This window comes from Cetorhinus maximus, chromosome 21, assembly GCF_964194155.1.
Source record: "Cetorhinus maximus chromosome 21, sCetMax3.hap1.1, whole genome shotgun sequence".
Classification (NCBI taxonomy): Eukaryota; Metazoa; Chordata; class Chondrichthyes; order Lamniformes; family Cetorhinidae; genus Cetorhinus; species Cetorhinus maximus.
This window is the reverse complement of record NC_135899.1, coordinates 70,006,900-70,025,000: the sequence shown is the minus strand read 5'-3', so window position 1 is coordinate 70,025,000 and position 18,101 is coordinate 70,006,900. Positions and strand designations below refer to the sequence as shown.

The 18,101-nt window shown below is 46.2% G+C and overlaps 1 protein-coding gene across 1 annotated transcript in view; it reads right to left on the bottom strand.

The window, feature by feature from the left end:
- The window catches only part of clic4 (chloride intracellular channel 4), a 131,808-nt gene that overhangs the window by 13,070 nt on the left and 100,637 nt on the right, over nt 1-18,101 (bottom strand). Inside the window, exon 4 of the mRNA XM_078567090.1 lies at nt 551-657. Within this exon, the coding sequence (XP_078423216.1) occupies nt 551-657 (107 nt within the window). The remainder of the gene's footprint in view (nt 1-550; nt 658-18,101) is intronic.

Here is an 18,101-nt window from a genome sequence, read left to right as displayed (position 1 = left end):
ACCAACTAAAAAGGCAAGCATTTAAAAGGGCCTTGCAGCTGTCAAAAATCAGCCCAAGTTCCACAATAGCCATTGCTGCCTTAGAGCTTGTGACCCCAAAATCTTACCTTGTGATGTGGGGTCACAACCCACAATTTAGGAAGCCCCGATCTAGAAGCTTTAAAAGCTCAGCTTAGCATCACTTAATCGCAGTTTCCTGATTTCCCTAACTTCGCTTTTACTCTTTAAAAACTTAGTGATGTCCTGCACTATGAGCCTCGGCTTAAAACCTTGGTTTCTCAAAATGTTTTATTAAAGCTTATCCAACACCTCACTGAAAACAAGGAAATCACAAATCCACTCTCTCAAAATGGAAGAATTTAACCCATAACCAAACTACAAAGCATTGCCTGTTAGCAGATATTCCAACATGGAGAGACGTTTCTCCATGAATCAAATTAAACTCAGCATGGTTAACGATTAGAGAATGTAGTGTGTGTGTGTTACTGGGTAGAAATTCTGAATTGGATACTCAGGTTAATTAATGCTGCTATTCCACCATACTGCTTACCTTCATTAGCTTCAGGCTTAGAGTTTTTGATGTAAGCTGAGAACTTTGCAAAGATATCATTCCCAGCTGTGTTGGACTCTGGGTGCTTTGTCCCCAGCTTCATGTACCTAGGAACAAAAGATATAACGAGTGAGGAATTCAAACAAAACACATCGATGGCAATTGCAACATTCCAAAATGGATTCAGCCTACATTAGAAATGTAGTGAGGCTGCTCCACAATCGGAGAGAAAACTGCTGCGTTAACCTTCATGATTCTACGAGCCCATTTCCTAATTAGCACATTGACATTAGTGGGAAGCATCTTACAGTGAACTCATCATCGCGCAGAGGTGTGAACTGTGCTTTGTATCACCTAATGGAAAGCGTTACTAGTGACACGTTGCCTGGAATTAGATGGTGGCACTTTTGGCACCGGAACACATCTGGAGCATTGAATTTAGCCTTGAATGTAGAACAGTCACAGCTCTGTGAGACGCATCTCATTAATAATTAATGGCATAGTCAGTGGGGTTGAATTTATGACATTTGACCCCAGTGCAACTGGCAAGGCAACCAGAAATAAGCCACAGCAGTGATGTTGAGGACAGATTTGGTGCATGATATGGGGAAATCCATAAATTGGCTGGCCAGAACAGGATGTGGGCAATAACAGGTTTAAAATGAACAATGAAGGAAAGCCCTTTGAGGAGGCAATATTTAATGATAAATGGATTATTTGTATAATGAAGATGGCGGGGAGAGCTTCATTCACATAGTGCTGCTTCTAACGATACTATGCAGACTATGTTCTTCTCGAACAATATCAGTGAGAAACACCACACACGTAGCAGCTCATGGCGCTCCCAACCCCAGGGAATCAACAAATTTCTTCCCCAGAATCTCCTATCATTTTCGTTTGGTACTGATTGCAGTATCACTTCAACCAGTGCAAGGCAAACTTCATGAAGGTCATTTTGAAACTTTCTGTTGTTAACATTGTATGCAATAACATGCGCAGATCTCTGAACACATGTGTAAGCAGACGTGCACAGATCTGTTCATTGCTCTAAAAATGTATTGGTCTCAAGGCAGCATCTGCTGTATAATTGCATCATCAGCCAGACTGTAAATCAGCATCAGTCTTTCCTCAAGGCAGAGGCTGATTAATCAGGTTATATTAAATTAAGACCCGTGTTTTTTTTTTAAAAAGTGAATTCAACATTAATTAAGGTGAAGGAGGCAAGAATTGGGGGTGGGGAATGGAGTCGATCATTTATATTACACTTATTACAGCATCCCAAAGCAGTTTACAGGCAATGGAAAACTTTTGAAGTGTATAGTCACCGTTGTAATGTTGAAAACGCAACAGCCAATTTTGTGCACAGCAAACATCCCAAATATCAATGTTACAACAACCAGATAATCTGCTTTCCTGATGTTGGCTGAGGCAAAAATATTGGCCAGTCACTGGCAGAATCCCCTACTCCTCTTCTTTTATAACCACCTGAGAGGGCAGATAGGAACTACACTGGAGGCTGGGTTTTTCCATGCTCGCTGGCGTCGGGCGTCTTGAGCGGACAATATGGTGCGATCGGTTTCACAATGACGTGAAACCAGTTCGCGATCGTCTGCTCGGCCTACCATTGGCAGGCCACGTTCCCCGCCATCGGACATTGCCAAACTCATTGTAATACATCAGCATATCGTTATTAGGCCTTCCCGCCGGAATCATCCCCCTCGGCTAGATTGTCTGCCCACGTTGGCAGGAAAACATTCCAATGTGTTTCATAACAAAACTGATCATAAGTGATGTGCACTTCACTTGGGACCTCAGTTTGTTTGCCTATTTTGCTTCGGTCAGCACTCGCAGTCATCAGCGCCAGGCTTCTCAGGCAGCACCACATCACTTTTAGGGGGGCTCACAGCAGGTCTCCACCAACCAGATTAGCCATATGTGGGTGGCTTTTCAATGGCTGCAGGGCTAGGACGTTTTTGGCGAAGGGGGAGAAGTGGCCTCAGTCAAGGGAAGAGGCTGCAGAATGAGGGCTGTCCTGGGGAAGGAGGGTATCCCAGGGTGTGTAAGGGGGCAGATGTTGACCTGTGCAAGTGGCCTCAAGATGGTGAGAGCTGAGGAGGCAGTCTCCAGAGGAGATGAAGCCAGATGGACATGTGGGGGTACATGAGTGAGGATGGGTAATATGTCCCTTGAGCTGGCAGCGAGTGAATGTGTGATGGGCTTGAGTGTGTGAGTTTAGAGCGATGAGATGGTTGCCACACCCTGGCTGCACGGATGAGATCATTCATCCTCTATCCGCATCTGATGGTCAACCTCATTTGTGCAACATTGGGCACTGATCACCACTGCCGCTGCCTCACAAGCCTGATTGGTCACACTGCTGCCCATCCTGTGGCCAAAACAGGGGTAGAGGACATCGTGGCGGACTTCCACAACATCTGAAAGGCGATCCAGTGACGTGTCACTAAACCTGGGGGCTGCAGTCCTTATGCCTTTCGTGGACATCTTCCCTGCAGTATTCGTGGGCTGGAAGCACTGAGATGTATATGTGTGACTAAACTTTAAATATGGTGCCCAGCCTGATGAAGCAGTGAGGTGATGGCGCGGTGAGCGAATGAGACCCCGCCCGCCATCGAACACATGGCGTGTTTCTAGCGAATGCATAACTAATGCGGCGGGTTTGGGATGATACAGCGTGAAAACCCGCCATCGTGGCCAACAGGTAAAACATTGTTTTTCCCACCCACTACCGCACTTAGTGCAAACCTGGGACGATTCCACCCAGAGTGTCAACTGAGATTTTGTGCTCAAATATTTGGAGTGGGACTTGAATCCACACACAACCTTTTGACTCAGAATGGAGATTCTACCAGCTGAGCCACACAATGGTTAGCCTAAAGCTCTTAAAATTAGATGTAGCTCTCTTTTCTCTCTTCTCAAGCTACTACACCAATGTGATAATTTTCCACTTTCCGCACCACCCATTTTATAGCCTCTGAGTGAGATTACCAATTCGGTGCCAATGGAATTAACAGCATATCTAGTAAACATTAAAAACCATTATGCAAGGATTATGAACAGCGTATACTGGGAGGAATTTTACTTTTAGAATGCACCACAGGCCATAGACTTTACAGCCCTAAAAATTATATAAATGTCTGTTAGATTTCAATCAGATATTTCCCTCACTATCAATAATTTAGTTTCAGTTGAGCTGCTAAACTTAATTGCTTAAAATATAAATTGCATAAAGAGGTACATGTGACAGGCTGCTTGGAATATTTCACAGGCTTCTGTTTCTTAATTATCCAGTTTTTTGGGTTGTTTTAATCTTTTGACATGTTCAGCTGTGCTCTCCTGATAGCGTAATAAATTCATCCAGCGAGATGCTGAGACATATAGCCCAAGGAGGTTGCAGGTTCAAACCCCTGATCTGTGTAATGTTATCTGACGGATCTCAGCAAGAACATCACAATTGACATCAGTGTCACCAGGACTGAGGGATGTAAAACTAAGGCCAGGATTTCCCGGTTGGCGAGCAGGGGGTGGGCCCCGCTCGCTGACATGGGATGATGTTGGGCGGAACTCCTGACGTCACCGCGCCCCATTTCAATTTTCAGGTTGGCGGGGTCTCAGCCGAATCAGCTGTACACCCACCGACCTGGGCCAATTGAGGCCATCGACAAAGTAATTAATGTAATCAGTGGACCTGCCCGTCCAACCTTAAGGTTGGCGGGCAGGCCGGGAGCCCTAGCGGGCATGGAAAAAGCATGAAACCTCATCCATGAGCAGGATGAGGTTTCATGTCTGTTTATAAACTTTTATTAAAAGTGTAATTGAAAGTGATGGACCTGTCCTAATTCATGTGATAGTGTCACATGAGGGGACATGCCAGGGAAATTTTTTTTTCTACTTTTAACATTTTTTAATGTGCAGCCAATCTCCCCAAGGCAGCACTTAGCCTCAGGGACATGAGTGCGCCCTTTCACGCACGCATGCGCGAAACAGCACACTCCCAGCTGAGGGAATTCCACCCCCCCCGCCCGCACAGGGAGTGCATAGCGCGTCCTTGCCAATGTCACACTAATTCAGGCCTGCCCACGTAAAATGGCAGGACGCCCCCAATTGGGGGCGCCGATTGGAGGCACGCCTCCACGTGCCCGCTCTTGAACTTCCCCCACCCCCGACTGGGGGAAAATTCTGCCCTAAGTTTCCCACCCCTAATCAGAAGAAAATTGACAAAAGAAATCAGCAATTCTGTGGTTTGATTTATTCAGTGGCTTATTCCATGTAACCTATGTCACAACAGAGACGTTCGCTATTTTGTTTATTCATTAAAACCATTTCCTGAATGGACACAATTGAAAACAACACTTCAAGCCTCTACTGAAGTGCTGACTATGTATTTAACAGGAGGATTATTGTAGCACATTACTCATTCTGAGGTTATACACAGCATCTGCTCTTGACAGCTCTGCATACTACAGCTTTCCTGATATTAATATCACAGAGTTGCTGCTTGCACCAATGTGATCATCACCATGGAGAAATGTCTCTATACTTGGACTAGCCATGAATTTCAAGGTGAAAGAAACAGAACAAGAGCACAATGGTTTAAAAGGCTTAAAAAGACTAGCCTGAAGCTGTCTCCACTTCAAGACATAAATCCCCCATTTCTTAATTAATAGCATCTAAAAATAATAGGAAACTACTGTCACGGTTTTCATCTCAGAAGGATTTGATGGTGTTACTGCAAAAAAGCAAGATCGGGTTTGCAGTTCTAATCATCGCCAGGCTCCCTTCAGCACGAGGCTCCTAAGGAAAGCTTCTGTCAGATTTCCTTCTCACAACAGCCCCCACCACTCCCCAACCCACACCCCCACAATTTATAGGAAAACAAAGGACAGATTCAGAAGCCCTGTTTAAGCCCATGCTGCACAATATTTACCCCTGACATATTAGCATCCCTAATACTGGTACACTTCCATAATACCAGCAGTGTGGAGCCAATATCCACATGGCATTCAATCATCTCTACCTGGCCTTTCCTCTTTTATAGCTCAACCAGTTTTAAAATCAGCTATTTATCCATAGCCAAGGACATTTATAATGATGCGTCAATATACAGGCGACATTCTAGCATTCATTCGTATTTAATTAACAAAGACAAATACTGCCTAACATTTTGCTAGATCAAATCGTGAAAGTCGGCATCTGATGACTAATTAGAGATCCACATTTAACTATGTCACTCCAATGCTGCAAAGTTTACAGTCCACTCAGAACATTTCCACACAAGCTGAATTCAAGAATCACATTTCTCTGAAGTTAATTATTTGTTCAGTGCTTGCTTCTCTGAACACATCCCCTGTCCCACCTGTGAACATAGTCTTGTGAGAATTAATTATATTTTTACTACATTGAAAGTAACTGAGGCTCAGTTGTAAAGTGATTACATTTCCAAATCTGTATCCTGCTCTATCAGGTGCAATTACTTCGTCCCCAAGAGACCCATTTCTCAGGAAACTACATCCAGTGTAGACATAAAATTGCATAATCAGCAAACGTTTTCTTGAAATAAAACAAAAATGGAATTCTTTACCAGAAGAAAATACCACTACGTTTACAAAACTGCAAAATAATCTCTAGAGACTGTTGTTTTTTTTTGATAAATTATTTGTGATCAATTATATAATAGAGGCTGTGAAGGACAGTTTACTTTCCAGGGATTCTGAGTTTTTGTTGTTTTTAAATATGCACCTTTTCTATTTTTGTCTCCTTCACAATTGACTCAGAACCAGTAAATCCTGTGGGAATGTTTTTTGGACAGAAAGCAGTGGATTAGCAGGAACAGCCCCATCCCATGAAGCTCACTTCCCGCTGACACTGACAAAACTCACCGGAAAAAGGCAGGGACACAGGCATGGCGGATCCCCAACAATTCCAGCATTGTCTGGTAGCCTTGCAAGGGGTGAAACCTCCGGGTGCTTCTTACAAGACCTATAACACCCAGAGGGCTGCTCTGCTTGCAAACCCGCATATTAACGAAGATCCGTATATTGAGAGAGACTAGGCATACTGAGTTCCAGATGGGTGCGTGTGGGTCCCACAGGGTGGGGAGAGGGGCTTCAAATCAGGATGGTACTCTGTTTCCTGAGGCAAAGGTGAGCTATTTCAAAAGAAAGAAATAGGGATCTGGATCTCAAAATGGGATCTAGGGGAGGAACCCAGAGCAAACCCACCTCAATCGACGGCCAAGTGCCGGATAATCCAGCTGTGTTGGGGGTAAGCGGGCACTGGGATATGCATGGGGCAGTGTTGCAACCTGCTGCAATGAGCAAATCATGTGCCCTTGAACTGAGCCCTGAAATTCTGGCAGAATCAGAGCTGGAAAGCACAACTGGACCTGATCCAGCAAAACCACCGTGATCACAGCCTGCAGCTGTAAAAATCCATACAGCCACTCAATTAAGCTTGATGCAAGGTATGGCCATCACATTGGGTGTTGTTCATCTGGTTTGTTAGCAAACTGCCTGGAACAATATGAAACCAGTGATGCTAACAAAATATATAGCACGTGCACCAACTCTACACTCAGTTGCTTTTGAATAGCCCTGGCTTTGATATTCCTTTCATCAACTGCACCTTAGAGAAAGTGTTAGCTACACACCCATAGCAGGTTTTTAGATCATTGTGAAATCCAATTTAACAGATTGTTTTATGTTTGCACTGTGCGTCCTCATCATGGGGAGAATTTTCTTCCTGTTGGGCAGGCCGGTCGGGAGCGGGTGTGGGCGGGCGCGGAGCCTATTGCCGCCTGCGATCGGCCGCACGCCGCCATTTTACATGCGTGCGAAAGAGCGCAGAAATCTCCCTGATGCAAGGAGCTGCCTCAGGGAGATTTAAGTTCATATTTAAAGTTTCAAATTAAGACAGATTTTAATTATTTAGACATGTCCCCCTCATGTGACAGTGTCACATGAGCTGGGACATGTTTATGAATTTTCATTAAAATTTTTATTTAATTAATAAAACCCTTCATGAAACCTCATCCCGCCCACGGGTGAGGTTCCATGAAAAATGCAAAGGCCGCCTGGACTCTTCGCCTGCAGCCCCCCCTCCACCCGCCAACCTTAAGGTTGGACGGGCAGCCCTGTCAATTACTTTAATTAGATTATTAACGGCATTAACAGGCCCTTGACAGTTCCGTGGGCGCGCAGCTGACTCCAGTGCGCTCCCGCCAAACGGAAGGTCAGAATGACGCGCGGTGACGTCGGGACACACGCCCGACAAATCGCAGCGCGTCATTTTACATGTCGGCAAGCGGGCCCCACCCCCGCATGCCGAACAGAAGATTCTGGCCCATGTTGTATTTGTCTGGTATGTGCAATGTGCTTCAAATCCTGTCAGGTATGAAACTGCCCAGCAGCACAAGACCAAATATTAATTCACCTTTTAAAATTAAGATTCATAATCGGGCCTCACAGTCCAACCACAGACCTAACTAAGTTCACGCGCTGCTGAACTCCCATGGGCATATTCATGCATACAGGTGTTCTGTAAATGCACTTGCAATTTGTTCTGGAGTTTATTTTTAATGAGTGACAGCAGGAAGAGGTAGTGTGGGCACATGTGAGACGTAGTGGGTGGTACAGAGTTGTGGTAACCGAGAGAGGAGCAATAGGGTTCCCGCAGTGGAAATATTTCAGTAACAAATCCACTGTCAGTTAATTCTGGTGTCAGTCTGTATGTCTTTACTATCGTTGGTATGAAAGCTATTCCTGTGGTGAGTCTAGTTTACAAGGGGCCAATTGAGGACATACGATCCAAACAATTTATGGCGGCGAAGGCAGATCAGATTTTGGCAGATTCCAGGCAATCTGACCTCCAAATGCCACGAATGAATAGAAATAAAGATTCCAGTTTCTTGAGGCCTTGAGGGTTAGGCTCCTTCTATAAACTTCCCACCTAATAAGAAAGGAAGCATGGATTCTGTGATTTAGGGAGTCAAAAGCTGTTACAACTTAACAATTACAAAGGCGCTGAAACAGAAAATTCATATGAACTATGCTCGCCTCTCGCAACTCTTTGGGTTAGCCCCTGGATCAATAACAGCCTTCATTTTTCACCCCTGACCTATTTCAGTTGTGTTCTTTACTCAGTTCTAAAAAAAAAGCCTTGGAGGGATTAAGTGGGAGATGTGAATCAGTCCCTCAGGGGGTGTCTAAAATCTCTCTAAATTCTCCCACGATGGTATTTTGAATCTGTGTATGTGCACATACAAACACACATTAGTACTACAGACCAGGAGATCCCCATTGCTCTATTTCACTGGGAGTGATTGTTTTATATGACGGTTGATTCGATTTCACGAGAAATGGTTCTTTGGAAAATACAGGACAAATTGGTTTAAAACTAACACTGATTACATAACTGTTAGGGCAGCTTATTTAAATGTCATTTAAATCAGCTCAGAGCTTGGCATTTTCACTGTCTATAGATGTAGTTTCCAAAATTGTTATGTTCAGGGATGGGGGTGGGGGGTAGATTATGTTACGTGGGATGTTGTACCACACCAAAGCACTTAGCTACTTCTCATCAATCCCTTTTCATACCTTTTTTTTCCTTCCAAATTTATATTTTTGAGGAATTAATTACTTCTTTTACTACAATGACTATTTTTAAAGTACTTCTCTAATATTTCAATGTTTGACATGACAAAAATTCTGCATATTTTATTATATTAATGCCATTGAATAACCTGGATTTTAACAACCAGCAAAAGGTGCATAACATAATGATGCTAATTTATTAAAGATGCCAATTTGATTATCAAATTAGCCACCTTTCATTTTGTGGTTTTCAGTTTTGACCTTCTCCCAATACTTCACAACCAGTTATGCTCTATGAAACACTTAAGGATTTTTACTTCAGTAAAGGTGCTTTATAAATGAAAGTTGTTATTGTTGATGTGAAAACAAACTTGCTGAATAGATCTCAAGATGTCCATCACCACACTGGGGACAAGAAGCCTGATCCATGTAGGAGGATGCAAATATGATAGGAATAAAGACTTAGGGGTAGATGTAGAGTAAAGGGGTAACACCAGAAGCATACATGATGCTGAGGTAATAATGATCACATGACTGAGAAGTAAGAGAGATCTGGAGGAGGAGAAGCTCCAACCTCGTGTAGCAGCCCATGGGGCTGAATTTTACATCCCACGATCAGGCATGCACCCAACCCAATCAGGCATAAAATCGCACAAGATGATGTCGGGCGAGCGTCCCAACATTATCGCGCACTCATGCGATATTCCGCTTGGTGGGCACGCGCAAAAGTCGGAAGCACGCCTGCCGACAAGTAAACGGGCAATTAAGCCCATTAACGGCACAATTGTCTCTGATTTTTGGGCAGAATTTTGACCTCGGTTGGGCAGGCTTGGCAGGGGGCGGGCAGCGATGGTCAGGAAGCCGCCCGCCACTCGCGATCGAGGCTGGAAGGCAATTTCGTGCTGGCGGGCCAATTAAGGCGAGTGCGCACTTGAGAATCTCCCTGAGCACTGAGCTGCCTCAGGGAGATGAAGGGCAGGATTTTATCACAGCGGGATTTTACGTTCCTGCTGGAGTCAATGGGATTTATAACTGCCCGTCGCATTTCACGGCCCCGTCCCCGCCAAAATGGGGCCATAAAATTCTGCCCAATGAGTTTGAAAAAAACAAATAGAGATTGGAAAAACGTTATGAAATATGTCCCCTCAGGTGACTCTGTCACATGAGCAGGGACATGTTATAAGTAAAATTTTTTAAAAATTATTTTAATTTTATTTGATGTTGGAAACCTCATTCCGCCCGTGGATGCGATTTCCAAAAATATGCAAAGGCCGTTTAGCCTTTTCGCCTGCCCGCCAACTGTAAGGGCAGCGAAAAATTTAAGTTAATTGATACTTTAATGGCCTTAACAGGCCTTTTAATTGTTGGCGGGCGGTGCTGCTGATTCCTGCCACGCCCCCCCCCCCCCCCCCGCCCGCCGACTGAACTATCACGTGACTGCGCGTTGACATCAGGACGCTCGCCCGACGTCAACCCACGTCATTTCACGATCAAGCGGGTCAGATGCAGGCCCGCCCTCCGAGGTGAAAACTCTGCCCTATGAATTGTGTGTGAGCTCCCTGCAGTCTATACCCTGAAGCTCAGATTCCATTCCTAACACACAACAGAATTACATATACCCCCAAAACTCAGAAAGTGCGACATTTAACCGATGTCAGAGTGATATATGCCACAGTGTTTAAAATCTCATTAAAGCCGTCAGTTTGCTGCCCTAATTGGCTGAGCGGGTGTTATTTTTTTCTGATTTTCTTCACAAAGAACCACGAACTAAATCTGCCGTCCCTGATGATGTTGGAGTTTTAGTCATCTGATTTCCCGTCCTGCCCAGTAGCTTGTTGATAATAAGTTGAGAAAATCTGTTTTGTCGCTCTGATCTCCCTCAGCTTCAAATCTTGTGCTCACAGGGGTTTCAAGCATGAAAGGTCGCCAGTGTCAAGCAGCAATTATGCATGAATTCGTTCTTCAGAGGCCCAAAGCACAGAAGAGCAACTTCTGCCAGCTGTTTAAGGGTCTGGAGAATGAAGGAGCGTGCAATGATAGGGTACAGAGCCGGCAGAGATTACTGGGAAAAGAAAGACAGCACTTAGAGAATCGTGGGGCAAAGCCCACGGTTAAGAGGGTCCAGAGAGACCATTTGAGGATCAGAGAAAGCACTAGAAACAGTCACTCAAAGCTGGCAAAAAAGGAAAGTAATAGAGATCAAGAAAAAAAGTAAAAGAAAGCCATATAGAGACAGATTAGAGAGAAACACCAAGAGGTGAGCAACAGGTAAATAGGAAGAGAAATGGAGAAAAGTAAAAATTTCCTCTTCTGGCCAGCAGAATCATTGGTAAAATTGACAAAAACAGGAATTTCAGCTAATAATAAAGGAACAAAAAACAGGGATGTGACAAAAAAAGGAGAATATATTCCATTAGTCCAATTATTGATTATTTTCTGTACCTGTTCATGATATTTTAATGTTCTATGTATCTGGATCCCCAAGTCTCTTTGAACCTTCAGTGTTTCTAGCAGTTCACCATTTAGAAAGTAACCTGTTTTTTAATCTCTTTTAGGTCCAAAGTGGATGACTTTACATTTGCCTACATTGAAATACATTTGTCACAGTTTTGTCTATTCACATAATCCATCAATATTTCTTTGTAATCTTATGTTCCCATCTACATTGCTTACAAAGCCGCCTATTGTTGTGTCATTGATATGTGGAAATGTGGCTTTCTATCCCATCATCTAAGTCCTTAATAAAAATGGTGGAACACAGGAACCGAGGACTGAGGAGCAGGAGTAGGCCATTCTGCCCTTTAAGCCTGCTCCGCAATTTGATACAATGATGGCTGGTCTGGTTGTGGTCTCATCTCCACTTTCCTGCCTGCTCCCCATAACCCTTGACTCTTCCGTCTGGATGAAGTGGCCAGATGTATAGGAAGAAAAGAGACTTTGATCCTTTCAGGAGAAAATTGGTATAATGTTCCAGAGTAGGACATTTATGTAATATTCATAGGACCAAACTTATCTTTAGCTGCTGTAATTAGTTGAAAGTTTACACAAGTTTCTGATACACATGTCTGTATGACTCACTTCCACAGTGAACATATACTGCCCTTGAACCACTAAGGTGAGCCAAGCCAGATATTTACCCTATCTGTCCCTTTAAAAGCTAATTTAAACGCTGCCAGTGAACAAAAATCAGGCTGTGCAAAAATGCTACTTGCTCCTCGGAGAAGTTAATTAGAATTCAAAAGGGAACTTTTAGAATAAGTTATGATGAAATGTTAACAACTAAAAATAGGAGCTGGGTCCCTCTAACATCCTGTAGTGCAAGATATACTTACCATATATGGAAACTATAATACAAAGAGTTTTTGCCTACTGAGCACCAGTAAAGTGTGGCTGGAGAAAGTCAAGATTCAAGATATAGGGTGGGATTTTCCCCAATTACTCTACGTGCTGCAGTGGGCGTGAAAAATGGCGTTCTACCCGCCGGCCGCAATGGCGGGTTTGTGTGCCATATTGTCCACTTTCTGCTGCATTGATTATGCATGCACAGGAAACACGCCAGATCGTGGGTAGGCGGCCTCTAATTCACCTGCCCCGCCATGAGCTCACTGCTTCCTCGCTCCGGCAGAGCTTTGTCAACGTCTGCAGCCCAAGCCTGCCACAGATGAGAGAGATGGCCCCAAAAGGGAAGAAGACGACAGCCCCCAAGTTTACTGATGCCTCACTGGAAAGCCCGCTGGACACTGTGGAGGCCCGCTGCAATGTCCTCCGCTCCGGTGATGGCCAGAGGCTGTCCAACAACCTCAGCACTCCAGTTTGGGAGGCAGTGGCAGTGGTAGTCAGTGCTAATGCTGCACAGAGGAGGTCGGCCATCCAGTGCAGGAAAAGGATGAATGATCTCATCGGTTCCGCCAGGGTAAGTCAGCCATCTCACCACTCTCAACTCACACACTCAAAAGCCCACACACATTCACTGGGATATCACACACTGCCAGCTCAAGGGACATCACCACTCACTCTCTCACACACACCCTCTCATCTCCATCTGGGCTCATCTCCTCTGCAGCTTGTGTCCTCATCCTGTCCATGGCTCCGCTCACCACCCACACACGCCAGGCGTCCTTATCATCTGCCCTGGCATGCGTCCTGCTCACACTCTCTAGCTGTCTTTATGCAGGATAAGTTTGCACACAATCGCAGGGAGAGGCCCCAGTCCAGGGAATGAAATGCTGGAACTCAGGTCCTCACTGCCTTAAAGAAAAGAGCCATCGAGCTGCCCGGAGAGGATGTGGACTGTGCCTGCAGCGACAGTGAGATCGGCGGCAAACACTCACATGAGGATCTGGCACCAGCTCATCCCTCAGACAACCATACTGTGAGTTAATTGTCCTGTGTTACAGTTGCCTGCTATGCACTAATGATCTCTACTTTCTTTCATAGGCACCTCTGCCAAGCGCCTGAGGCCCTCAACCAGCTAGGACCTTAGTTCAAGCCCCGAGGGCATCTTAGATGAGGAACCTGAGGACAGCACCATTGAAGATCTGTCACAGCGCTCACCCACACCCTCCAGCAGCTCAGAGACACATACCTCGGTGGGACCTAGTTCTACAGCAGCCTCAGGGTCACAGTCTGGTGAGCACTTTGCACAGTCTGATCCACAGCAGGCGGCGGTAGGGACATCCAAGGTCGCCAGCACTCAGAGGACTGCTGGAGGCTATGACGAGTCAGATGATGAACCTCCGTACTCAGTCTTAAATCAGTTGGTGGAGCTGCAGCGACAACCACAGGAACATCAGGAAGTGACATCAGTTGCATTCCTCAGATTGCAACAGACGATGGAGGTGTCTGTCCTTTTTCAGACTCAGGTGATAGTGCTGGCATGCCAACGCACCAAGGTCAATGCAGGTAGGATGGCAGTTGCCATGGAGACCTTGGTGCAGAACATTGGTCCTGCACTGCTGCAGGAGCAGCGCTCTATCGCTGTAGCCATTGGTGGCATCCATCAGTGGCTACGTGAGGGGGTTGGGGCAGGGCACCTTGATCTCACTCCAGCTGCCTCTTCTCCTCAAGGAGTCAGCTAGGGACCCCCGGGCACCCACAGGGAGGAGGATCAGCACCTGGACACCCCGGGGGCATCCATCCAGGTGACTCCAGGACTGTCCGGCCAATCCTAATCCCTTCTTTCTGCTCCACAAGTCGAGGAGCGTGCACCTGACCCACAGCAGGACACCCAAAGCAGGCTGGGGCCCTCCAGGTCTCGGCCCTCTAGAGGACACCCACCAAAGCCATCACAGACAACAGGGCATAGCAGTCAGCAGGCCGCCTCCACCTCCGCTGTGGCTGTCGGGGAAGCACCCAGACGTAGCGGTAGGGTTAGGAAGATCAAGAAAACTTAGGAGCACAATGCTGGCATTGGTGTTCACAACATGTATATAACGTTCACAACATGTATATCATGTTCACAATGGAAATAGAATCACACCCATTTCACATCTCCTCTTCTGTAAGCCTCCTTTTTATGATGAGCTGTGTCGCTGTCAATCAGGTGTGATATCATGGCCCCTCCCCCCACTTATCACAGATGTTGCTATCATGGGCCTCTCATCTATGTAGCATGTTTCCATATCACCACATTGTGTGGCCCTTTCCCAGATCATTCCCAATAGCAGTGATGCCTCGACCTTAATGTTAACTGTGCTTGTGGAAGGAACCTCATTCACATGCTTTGCAGGGTCGTGTCATGTTTATTCTTGGCTGTGTAAGATTGGGGCAGAGGTTTTCTCCTATCTCGTCTGCATTCTTGAAAGGTGAAAGTATAGTGTACAAAGATGTATTCATGTACGGATAAGGGTCGTATTACGCGCAGCTCCACGTGCTCTCTGTCATTCAGCAGGGTTTTCATGCTATGAGTCCATGCTCAGAGCTCGTGTACACTGCTGTCTGCCAACCGTGTTTCTGACTTTCCGAGTGTATATCTGCTAAGCTCACCAATAAGTGGGGGCACCTTGCCACCTCAAGGTGCCAAAGCTCTTCCTCTTTCAGCCACATTATTCCCCGGCGCGTGAACCTACAATCTTGAGCGTTTCTCAACGCTCTGTAATTGCCTGGATTGTGGCCACAGGACCCTCGTCACACTGTTGGGATGCAGCGCTGTGTGTCCCATCACCTAAACACTCGCTGAGACATGTGATGCTAATTGCAAATGGTGATTTCTGGCAGTCGATAGAGCCTGTGAACACGCTCTGGAAGGGCACCTCATAGCTTTAGACAATGTTGAGGGGAGCAATGGGATTGGAGCGAGGGTGTACTGAAGCTGAAGTCTGCTATTTAATGGCAACAGCTCATCACCTTAAGGGCTTCATGGTGTCTGAGTATTTTGGAGTTCGCAAGGGCCAGGGCTGGCCATGAGGGCAGAATGTGTGTCTTAAAGAGGAGGCATTTTAATATCAGGCATGCAAGCAGTTGAATGTCATCATCTTCAGGTGGTCCACATGCACATTAAGGTGAGGATAAAAGCAGGCCAGCATCCCTAACTGAGAGTGCCGGATGTTAATGTGGTAGAGAAGAAGGTGACACAGAGGATTGAGTCATTTCTGAATAGATGCACACCTGCGAAACATCCTCAGCTGCCTTGGTCCAAGTGTCACTTATCAGTTTCACCATCAAGGTTACACAGAATGCGTTGTCCTGTTGCTGGAGATGGATCTCCTTGAGGAGCTGTGTCAGATTGAAGATATACAGCTATGAGCCCACTGAGGATAGTGGAACATCTCCTGGCTCTTGTAGGCTGCCATTGCCACTGGGATGCTGGAATTATTGAAGAGGCAGCGCCTTCTGACATCTGATGCCGGGACTCCCTCCCCCAGTTAGCACCTCATCTCAGCAAGGACACATGCTCCTGAGGCTTCATCATCCTTCGGAGAATCAGGACAATGTGAGCTTCATGTGTAACTATTCACTCTCATATTGAAGTGCATGGTTGAAATGAGAGGAATAGCAACACTGGTGTTCATGTTAGCCCATGATGGAGGACACATACTCCAACTTGTCATCCTCCTCATAGAATTTGGTTGCTATCAGGACCTCTCATGCATGCCTGCCTTGTCTGGCCTGTGCTATGACCTCTTCCCCTGCAGCCTCAGCTTCCTCAAACTCAACGCCCTCATCTCCTTCGATGTCTTCCTCATTGGAGGAGACATTCAGGTCCTCCATGTTGGCATCTGGCAAGTCCTCTCCGCTTTGCGGCACCAGGTTGTGCAGCGCACAGCAAGACACGATGATCCATGAGACCATCTGGGGATTGTACTGGAATGTTCCTCCAGATCTGTCCAGGCATTGGAATTGTATCTTTAAGATGCCTATGGTGTGCTCCACCAATGCTCGGGGAACAGCATAAGCTTCGTTGGACCTTCTCTCCCTCGACAGGATTCTGTGGCCACCCCACAGGCGTCATCAGCCACATCCTTTGCGGGTACCCCTTGTCACTGAGGAGCCAGACCTGGATCCTGTGTGGTCTCTTGAAGATGCCTGGGATCTGTGATCTACTAACGATGTGTGAGTTGTGGACGCTTCCTGGGTATCTGGCTCAAACCTGCATGATCAGTTTCTTATGATCACAGACCAGCTGTACATTGAGCGAGCGGAAGCCTTTCCTGTTTATTTGTTGGAGTGCCTGTTGCCAGGGAGCTTTTATAGCCACGAGTGCAGTCGATGGCACCCTGCACCTGTGAGAATCCGGAAATCTCTGCAAAGCCCAGTGCTCGGGCGTCCTGGGTTGCCTGATCTCTGTCGAAGTTGATGTAATTGTGGTCCTCGGCAAAAAGGGCGTCTGTTACCTCATGTATGCGTTTGTGCATGGACGCCTGAGAGATCCTGCAGAGGTCCCCAGTAGAGCCCTGGCAGGAGCCACTCGTGTAGAAGTTCAGTGCAGCAGGTACTTTCACAGCCAGTGGCAATGGATGCCCTCCCAGTCCCCGTGGCACCAATTCCTGGAGAATGTGGCAAATGTGAGTCACCAGATCCCTGGACATGCAGAGGCATCAGCGACACTGTCTCTCGCTCATCTGCAGATAAGACATGCAAGTTCTGTACACCTTCAGTCTTGCAAGCCCCCTACCCACAATGTCTTTGTGAGACTCATCCTCTGCATCCAGAGGGGGCCCTGCTGTCCCTTGGTTTTGAGGGTTTAACTCCTCCTTTTGGTGAGCCAGGCGCCTCCGTTACAATCTTCTTCTTCACTCCTGCCTGTATGTGATTATGCAGTTGGCAATAAATCCATCTTCCTGGCGGTCTCCTCTCTGCAACGTTATTGAGAAACAGACATGAGTCAGCATCAGCCTGCAAAGATCTTACTTCTGTCAATGACTCATCAGTGAATGTGGGTTCAAGGGCTTTATTCCAGTGTCAGCAACCATTCACCCCTGAAATACTGGCCAGGCAATGGTCAATTTCAATGTGCTCCTTCCACCCGCTCTCACTCCCCTTCACGTGACTGACTGCTATGAGATTGTATTGGCCAGGCACTTGGATGTGCTGCTTTCAGTCCAGGCGCTAGGATCCTCATTCACTGCATTCTATGGAAAATAAGGGAAAATGTTTAGTAAGGACATGATGTCATTTACAGGAGGCCTGAGGCTTCTCTTCTGTGAACCTGCCAGTGCCACGATTCTAATATGCATCTGAAGCTTGTCCAGTTGCCCAATTGCTCTGTAGTTCATTATTGCTCTGGGTATTTTCCATGCTGCGAACAAGTGGTTCATACAAGTAGATTCACTTAGAGCTACTTTTCCAGATTAATCTCGCATGAATGCTTCATTTTCCTGATTCCCAGCATTTTCATTGAAAGGATCCCAACATTTCTCAGTTGTGTATCTCTCCTCATTTGGGAATGCACAGTTCAGTTGGGTGCCCCTTTAATCGCTCCCCATCCCCTGCCCCAGTGCATG